Raw genomic sequence first — 10451 nt, forward strand, 5'->3', positions numbered from 1 at the left:
ATCATGGTTCAAAGTCCCCTTGCCGCTAGGTTAACCATGTGAGGTTTTCGTAGTTTTCTTCTCCACTTAACTGAAATGCTGGAGAGTTCCATCAAAAAGTCCTCGACAAAGGCAAATTTCTCCCACCACTTGATGGATCCAGGATTTCCCTCGTCTTCTACACTGGGTTCAAAATTACAAGGTTACAGAGTTAAACACTAGTGGTCGTAAACAAAGTTGAATATATACTGATGGACACCCCTTTGGTGATCCGATGAGCCTCATGAAAAGCATCTGAACCATTCCGAAAAGGGTAGGTGAGCTGGTTATTCTTTTGAGTGTCTGTTGAGTCTTGCGACTGTATTTCTCTTTTAATGGGCATCTTTGACAAACCACAGACCCATTCCACTCCACCCAAAAGGATTTCTCCTTCATAAATGATTTTCCATGTTCCAAAGTATCATGATAAAATTACGTACCTTGATTAAATCATGAAAAATTAATTATTTTATGATAAAATTACCCAATTTTACAACATTCATCAAATTTAATCGCATAATATAAAAACATATTTTAATTTTACCATTACCAAAGCACTTCGGTAAAAATTATCGATATTTTTGCTGTAATCATAGAGCCAAGAACATGGTAAATTTTACCATATTCTGGTAGTTTTGATTAGATTTTATTTCTCAGTGAAAGGAGGAGAATTAGGGCAATTATCTAGATTCCATGCGATGGATATTCAAAAGAGATTTTACTTTTCAAAGTTATAAAAATTTAGATGTTTTAAATTTATTTTTAATATTGAGAATGTGAAAACTTTTAAGTTTCAATCAAGGTAAACTTAGGTAAACATAGTTTAATATAGGGTCTCCCGGCATGTCTACTGAAGACGGTGATCTCAATGTTTCAGAAGGTTTTATACAAAGTATAACTAAACATAAAAATCATATAATTAATAAATAAATAATATTTAAAACTTTTAGATGATTATTTCAATAAGAACCGCAAGTCGCATTGGCTAAGGGAATAGAGCATTCGTCTCCCAATAAGGTTAGCCAGGTTCCAAAAGGTGGCTGGTTGATACAAATTCTGCTCCCGGCTACCATTGACCATAGTACTGATATAAAAGAGTGATAGATCAAAGGTTAGAGTCCCCGGTGTGTCGGACTCACCATGAGAGTCTTTCGTGGTTATCCTCTATGTAACTCAAATGAGAGTTAGTTCCCTCAATAAGTTCTCCACGAAGGCTAGTTTGCCCCAACGCTTCATCCAAGAGTTTAAAATCAAATCCTAGGAGATATACTTTAAAATATGTTCATTTATAGTATATCTCATCATTATAAATGAGAAAAAAATGAATTTTAACATTCAGTTACAAGAGCCAAGAAGAATTTACCAACAAAGAATACTTACCTTAACTAAAAGACGAAAAAAAAAATAGTTAATTGTAGCCATAATCGAGAAGTTTTTATTATTTTAAATTTACATCTAATTTAAACACGGAGATATAGTGAATAAAAGCTTCGCATTCATGTCCATAGATAAATAATAGCATCCTAGCTGTCTTACTGTGATTTAAAAAAAAAAAAAAAAAACTTTGGACCAGAAAAGTGAACTTTAAAAACTGCTTTCAAATATAAAAGCAGCAATCGGAATGCAACAAAAATTAGTTAAAAAAACTTTTGTATACTTGTGTAAATGAAAGAATTTCAATTTTATGTTGTTAATAGCACGTGGAATTGGAGAAAACATTGCATTAACTGACACCGCTATTACCATTTTTTCTCCATCCTTGACTTTGATGATGATCGCGCATTCTCATACAACGCATCGCGCGCATTCTAACAGGGAGCATCCTCCTCCCTCATCCAGGAATCTTAAAAAGGCAGTTCAATCAATAAACAGTTACCGCTAACTTCAAATGAAGATCGAAAGTTTCCTCCGCCTAGCAACTTTTAAACACCTACGGCTGCTGTCGACTAAGCTTTAATGAACTATCTGCGCTAAAAGAAGCAACTAGTGTTTTAGAACTAAAATGAACCAAACATTCGGTGAAATTTCGGAAACTTCCGAGCTCGCATTAGGTGACTTTCTCATACTGCTTTTGAAATGTTTTGTTTTCATTGCAATTATTTTGTCTGCAGTCCTTGGAAATGCTCTCGTTATCGCCAGTGTTTTCAAAACGAAAAAACTAAGAACATCCACTAATTATTTCATAGTATCTCTGGCCTGCGCTGACATTTTCGTGGCTCTGTTTGCTATGACATTTAATGCCGTTCGCACAATAAGTGAAACTTGGGAATACGGCAAATTCCTCTGTGACTTCTGGAATAGCGCCGATGTGCTTTTTTGCACATCTTCGATCATCCATTTAAGCAGTATAAGCTTGGAACGTTATTATGCGATCGTTTATCCTTTTAACCATCGCTGGAAAATGACCAGCAGTAAAGTGTTTTCCATTATCGCAATTAATTGGTTAGTGTCTATATTTATTAGCATTGTACCCATTTATTTCGACTGGCACACAACTGACGAATACCTGAAGGAACGCTCTATGAAACCTGATACATGCAAATTCATAGTCAATAAAATGTACTGCATAATATCTTCTAGCGTCAGTTTTTGGGTGCCATCCACTATAATGATTGGAGCCTACATCCGTATCTATAACGTAGCTACCAAACAAGCAATCGACTTATTGAACACAGAAATAGCTGAAGAAAGAGTTAATTTACCTGGGGAAGGCGCTGAACCCTCTACTTCACCCCAATGGAGGAAGACGATAAGAAACGAACATAAAGCAGCCAAGACAGTTGGCATAATTATTGGCACTTTTGTTGCTTGCTGGTTACCCTTTTTTATTGTATATATAATTACAAACATGTGTACCTCCTGCGAATGTCCCGAAATAATACTACAAATTGTGATTTGGACTGGATATGCTAATTCATCGCTAAATCCAATTATTTACTGTTTCTTCAACAAAGACTTTCGGGAATCGTTCAAAAACATTATTACGGGGATTTGTGGTAAAAAAATAATCAGTAGAAGCTAAAATATTCATAAGAATGACTATTGCGTCGAATTCACTGGAAATATAAAAGACGGTTTATAGAACAATTATCACAAAGGAAATCGACTCGTTTTTTAAAGGTAAGCAATAATATTATTTATTTTTTTTTAATTTCAAATTGATGATTTACTTCGTTTTCTAAAATAGTAGGACACCATTATCTATATATTTATTCTCATATTCATCAATTTATTTACTGCATACAGAATCACATTCCCAGACAATTGTTAATTTCATAATTAAATGCGTATATTTCATACTTGGAGTATAATTAATCTATTTATTAAATAAACATCGTGATTTATTTCTTTAATTTGTTGCATTTTAAAGATTATTTATTAACTTCGAACTGATTTGACTGATTGATATTTTATGTAATAGTAATTGAATATTTACATTACGAAATTGTTATCAAATTTTCAAAATTTCAAAAACTTATACTTTATTTGAAATATTTGAAACACAGGACTATATATTTTCAAATATGCAGAAAATAAATGCATCTAGCTTCTGTATAATACTGTATTTTTTTCATAGAAAACGTCTTTTAGTATTTGAGGCGTAAATAATTTTCATTTTAAAAATAAATTGCTCAGGATAAATTTGTTAAAAAATTTTATAGAAAAATTAATTAAAAATAAATATGCAAATAAATAAATAATAATAGGTAAAATAGATAAATAAGAAATGCAATCTATTTATACTCTAAGTGGAAATATACTCTATTTAGTTAAGTAAATCTTGTGAATATTTAAACTGAAGAAAAAAAACAAAAACGTTAAATGAATCTGACGAATCGATTTTATAAAATATTGAAATAAACTTTATGATTCTGACTTTAACTCTTTCCGAATTCTTTATGATTGTCAGTGGAAACAGCGGAAGTTAAAAAACGGATAGACGAAGCAGCTCCTAGTTTTAACAGGCAATCTAATGGGTTTTAATGTTTTTCATCTCAGACTGACAAAAATCTATAGTCAATACTATCTGATTTTTCTAAAATTAAGTATGTTACTTGCTGAGTGGAATTTTTTTCTTAGAACTTTCATTTTGGCGTAGTTAATAATTAATTAATGTTTTATAATAAATGATTAAGTATCTGTAAATTTTATAATTTTATCATAATACTTTAGAGCATGACATAAAAACCAATTATAGTTCGATATCTTCTAAATGTTTGGTAAAGAGAACTAAAATTCTGAAAACTGGATTTTTCGATGAACAGTTACAATGTGAACGGAAAAATTACCAAAAAAATTGTTTAATACCATAGATTTTGGTTTTATTACCAGAATCATGTTGTTTTTTTTACAAGAATTTTTTTGTGGTAATTTTCATTTCAGGTATTTGACACATTGCGAAAGCGGCTCATTTTTCTTCTCTAAAATATTAATTTGCGACCCCTAAATGTAAATATATTTTTAATTTTATGTTTTCACAAAAATTCTAAAATTATGCATTATGGGTAGTAAAAATGCATAATTTTGCTTTCTTTCTATGTTTGAATTACATTTTATCTTATATTGAGTTCTTACCAGTTTAAAATTTGTTTCTACTAAATGTGTTTGACATAGTTAAAAGTTGTAAATATAATAAAATTCTTAGTAGGGTCCTTTTTAATAATAATGATATTAATGAAAATGTCAGAAAAATGAATTTATACGATTATGAATGTCACTATGAGGAAGAGATATTTTGAATTTGTTGATAAATATTATAAATATATTATTGCTGATAATTTAAATATCATAGAAAGTTTAGAATTAAGAAATTTAATCTTGAAATGCATAATATTTTGACCCATTTTCCACATTTCAATCAATAAAATTCTAAATTGCTTACTTAAAAATCTCAATAATTATTTTCTAAGATTGTCAAATAGATTTTCTTTACCTCAAGGCTATCCAAAGAATGGAAATAAGTAGTTTATTATTTTAAAAACAATTTCTTAATAATAATAACTGTAACAATTTAACTAATTTTTCTCGATATTAAGAAACTTCGAATTAAATTTGGTGTATTTCGTAAGAAATTCTATGTTGAACTTTTAAGTAAAGAATTAATGAATAAAAAAAAATGCAAGTTCAACAATTTAAATAGTAATGTTATCAATAAAAGTTTCTATCTCTCAATAACAGGTTAAAAATTAAAACAAGAAGTGTGCAGTTCCCGTTCTGAATAATCAATCCAAAATTTCATGAAATTACTATAAAATTTAGAAAAATCACTTCTGGTTCTAATACTCACTTAACTGAACCTGGCACTCTTTTAAGAAAATTTAACAATATCACTAAAGTTGGTTTTTAATGGTATATTGTAATGAATCAACCTATTTTAGGTATCATTCAACAAAATCAACTCGTTTCCGACCTTTTGTTTTTTAGATTTCTTTAATAGCATCTCACTCCCTAAGAAATATTCTTTTGACTTATTACTATGATTATAAAAATATTAATTGTGAATTCGATTACTGGATAATTCTGATTAATATGCGTCTATTTAATAATTTTCTCTATATTAGAAAACATCTTTTTATTCATGTGGATGGAAGTTTTCGTCACTTCTTATTGTATTAGTTTTATACTATTTAAAATAATTTATACTCTAAATATCAAATTTCTTTATAAATTTATAGATGTTCAAATTATTTTTATTTTTAAAATTATATAATTCTCTTAATAAACATTTACCCTGAATAATAAATATTTCTTTGATAATTTTGATAATTGATGATAATTTTAGTTTTTTTGTATTAAAAAAGAAGAAATGTCTTCATTGTTGATATATAGGGTAAAAGGAAAAATTTCAAGTTTAATATAACTAACTACATGAAATTCAAATGCTTCTAAAAAATTTAATCAAATCTTTATTTTAATCAAATAAATAGAATTAAAAAAATTTGCGGCAATATTTATTTATCCAAGGAAAAAAATAGACAGACTTTTTCAAAATTTGCTCAAAAACAATGAAAGCAACTTTAATTAAATTCTATACGAAATCATTAGGTTAATTGGATATTAAAATGCATAAATTAATATATTTATATAAAAATATATTAGTTATCTATTAATATCTTTACTATGTGCAAATTCAATTCGAGGAAATTCGAGATCATTTTTTTAACTAATCAACCATCTCCAATATTATTCAATAAATGCTAACTATTACTATAAAAATCATCAAATTAAAATGTATTAAAAATTTGATTCTTTATTAAGAATAAACTTTGAATTATCCATTATATTTGATAAATTTCTTACGCAAACCATGTTTTGGGACCAATCAAAAGAAACAGACAAATTTTAAAGCGGTTCCTTCCTTTCGTATAAACACTCCTTAAATATTTATCCCACTATCCTTTATTTGCGCTTTATTTTCATATTTTGAAATCTGGAAATTTAATTACGAAAATATTTCTAAATCATGGTAGTCTAAAACTCAGAATTGGGGTGCCTGTTCGTATGACAGTTATAAAATTTCAATTAATATTTCAAGATATTAGTAAGTACCGTTCTACCCACCCGCTGTAGATGCGCTTGTATGTTTCTATTTGTATGTGTATTTTGTTTTCCGGAATACTAGTGATTTCTTCTTTGATACAACTTTATTTTTGAATCTGTTTCTTTTTTTCCCCTTTAGTTGTTTCTCATACTATTGTGCTGATATATNATATATATATATATATATATATATGCAGAGAGAGAGAGAGAGAGAAATTTCGATATCAAGAGTAATTATACGCCGAACGTTGCAAAAATGAAAACTATATCTTAATTTTTCGTAATTTTAGCTTAATTTAAACAGAATGCATAAATAAAAAAGATCAGAAGTTGATCAAAACAAAGCAAAATATAAGAAAACTTAGAGAATTTGTTGTCTAAGCAGCTAGTTAACAAAATTGCAAGAAATAAGATATGATACTAAAACAGAACTTAATATTAAGCACCTATATTTTGTTCTATTCTTATTAAAAGAATTCTATATTGAACTTCTAAAATTCAGAGTAGTAAAAGTTTCAAAGTATGCAATTTAAATAATAGAATGCATTATTATGGAAAAATTTATAACATTAGGTGATTAAAAATAATTACTGATGAATGGTTTCCATATATTCCACATATTATAATTTCATTTTTGCCTAGTAAATTTAGAGCAATTAATTGTGTGCCAAATTCTAACAACTCCTTCATTATAATCTCCAATTAGTTAATTTCAATTATTAATAATATTTTTAAAGATGAGTTTACTCGGATCTATATTAATAATCAACCTATTTTAGATATTACTAAACACTACACAATCAACTCTTTTCCTACATTTGAATTGTTTTTTCACATTTCATTGTGTTCTACTACCTAAATTTAAAGATATTCCTTTAATTGTTACTTTTTAAAATTAACTTTATTTGTGATTTTAAATATTGAAAAATTTATATCAATCTCTATTTGTTTAATTATCATCTTTATAATCGAAAATTGCTTTTAATACATAGCATGCCACAAGGATTTATATTGACTAATTTGTTTTTACACTATTAAGGAAAAAATTATACAATAGATCATAGATGTGTATTAAGATAAGCAAATAAATATAAAGTGATAATTAAAGAAAATGGTGATAACATTTTCTAACTAATCGATGTATTTGTATATTTAAAAAAAAACTAAATTTCTAATTTTGTATGTCGGACCAAAGTTAAATATTATTGCAAATTAATGAATCTATATATTTTGAACCAATCATATTTTCTTTATTCTACTATATTTCCTGTATTACATTTTTTCAAAATTTAATTAATAAGCATTTAACTATTGAATCCCAAAACGTTGCATCTTGTGGTGAAAATTTTTAAATCATAAAAAATCTAATTTCCTAAATTGTTTTAAAATTGATCCGCCTAGATATTATGAATTTGTGGAAAACTAGTTTTGTGACATATTTAAAACAATTTGTAATTTAACAAGTTTTTTAAAAATAAATCTTTGAAAAATTTGCTGAATTTTTTAACTGTAGTTATTTATTTAGATTTTGTTATCTTAGAATGTTTTCTTTAAACATATTAGAAAAAGAAATTTGATAAATCCTGCTTCCTACTGCTTTCTAAATTAATAACTACCAAGAATTATTTATATAAAAGATTTTTTATAATGAGTTACCTATATAAATATTTATATAATTATTTACTTTGATTTGATTAAAGTACAATGTTTGTTAAATTTACAATGCTTGTAAGCTAACACTATGGAAAAAATATTCACAGCCTTGTTTTAAGTTCCGAATCATTATAAATCTTTGCAATATTTATTAATTTTCAATAGAAAATATTTGCAATATGCTGAATATTTTAGGAAAATTATTTCTCAAATTAAATATTCATAATAAATAATAAAATAAATGTAATAATTCATTTACTCAGATTCATAATAAATAATCTTTTAAATATAATAATAAATATAGTCAGATTCATAATAATGGATACAGCTCAATTAGCGTGCTTAAAAAGATGGAACAGAAATCAAAATGTTATTTAAGAAAATTGACGCAGCTAAGAATACATGATTAAGGACATATGGACAAAGCAAAAAGGCACATTGTAAGCACTAAACATGCACTAAGCATAATCATTACGAGGATTAGACTCGTTGGGGATTAGATATTACTTTTCGAGTGAACTCTTTGTATTAAGAATCCTAAAATATAAAGTAGTTTGCTTTAAAACAAAATTATTACAACATAAATTAAAAATCATTATTATAAATTTGTAAGACTCGTAGAAACCTTGTAAAAACAACGGTTGACTTTTAAAAAAAACGTAATTTGTAAAAATGCTCTAAGTACTTTAGGCAAATGAATGAAATTATATTACGAATTTATTTGGATACCTTAGTTTATTCTTTAAAAAAACTTTTAACTTTTCTTATTTAAACTTTAAACTTAATTAATTAAACTTTTCAGAATTAAAAACTAAAAATTGGAACCAATTGTTCTGTCCATTTTCTTAAACACGGGACTTCGTTTCCATTTTTTTAAACGTGTAATTTAAACTATGCTTATTTCTTTAAACACGCGTTTTGAACTGTGTCCAGAATAAAAAGCTCTTCAATGATTTATTTTAATTATTATATTTCAATCATTTTTAGAAGATATTAAAACATAATAAATTGATACGCAAACTTTAATAATTTCGAGATTAAATTTTATTTCCGAAAGCAAAAGTTAAGCAAATATACCAGTATATTTTGCATCATATTAAAAATATTATTGAATATGTTATTATATTAAAATATTGAATATTTTAACAATTGTTTTAACTTTCTAGCATTGTTAATTTAGCAAACATTATAGTTTATTCAATTATGAGTAAATAACTGTAGATAAATCATCATAAATTATCTTTTATATAAATAATTCTTAGTGGTTATTAGTTTATGAAAAAATAGTAAGAAAAATTTATCAGTTTAATTTTAATAAGTTCGACAGATTAATATTTATTGTTAAAACGTTGGCAAAATCTTTGCAATGAGACATTTTTTAATAACATTTTCAACTATACATTGTTCTAAAATGTGTCGGAAATTCGCATCATACAGAAAAAAATTTGAAATATTTTGACGTATATTTTCTTAAGCTATTTTAAGGAAAATAATTTTTTTTGGAATATAAAAATGTTTACCACAGGATACACATAAAAGTTTTAGGTATTGAATAGTTAAGTGTTTTTTTAACAAAATTTGATTTCTAACAACTCTGGAAGAATTGTTTGTTATACAGAAAATACAGTAAAAAGAAAAAAATATGATTGGTTCAAAACATATTAGATAATTAATTTGTAGCAATATTTAACTAGCGCATAATTCATAATTTTAACCAGTTTAATTCTTTCAAACAATGCTTTCCAATTTGTTAGAAAGCACTTAAACACTCAATCATCAAAAATTTTATATGCATCCTGAGGTAAGCAATTTTTTATTCAAGAAAGAAACAAATTGCATATTTTGAAATAGTTTAAACAAAATTTACGTCTGAATATTTAAAACTTTAGTGTATAAAACAAAATTTATGACACATTTTTGAAACAATGTATGATTAATTATGTTAAAAATTTTATTAAAAAATTTTTTCATTACAAATATTTTGTCAATGTTTTAACAATAAATCTTTATTGTCTAACTAATTAAAATGATATTGATAAATTCTGATTACTATTGTTTCGTAAATTAATAACCCCTAAGAATTATTTCTGTTATAGATTACTTATGATACTTTATATGTCATTATTTAGTCATAAGTGAATAAATTACAATGTTTTTTAAAATGGCAATGCATGTAACCACCAAATATATATACTTATTACTGCGGAAAGAAACGTGTCCTGAATATGGGTATATATATA

General features: G+C 26.2%; 1 protein-coding gene across 1 annotated transcript in view; it reads left to right on the forward strand.

Moving 5' to 3' along the window:
• The first annotated feature begins 2020 nt into the window (after positions 1 to 2020).
• Positions 2021 to 10451, forward strand: part of LOC107443962 (octopamine receptor beta-2R-like) — a 10972-nt gene continuing 2541 nt past the window's right edge. The window contains exons 1-2 of the mRNA XM_043055904.2: positions 2021 to 2429; positions 2787 to 3014. Coding sequence (XP_042911838.2) covers positions 2021 to 2429; positions 2787 to 3014 — 637 coding nt within the window. The remainder of the gene's footprint in view (positions 2430 to 2786; positions 3015 to 10451) is intronic.

This window comes from Parasteatoda tepidariorum, chromosome 7, assembly GCF_043381705.1.
Source record: "Parasteatoda tepidariorum isolate YZ-2023 chromosome 7, CAS_Ptep_4.0, whole genome shotgun sequence".
Classification (NCBI taxonomy): Eukaryota; Metazoa; Arthropoda; class Arachnida; order Araneae; family Theridiidae; genus Parasteatoda; species Parasteatoda tepidariorum.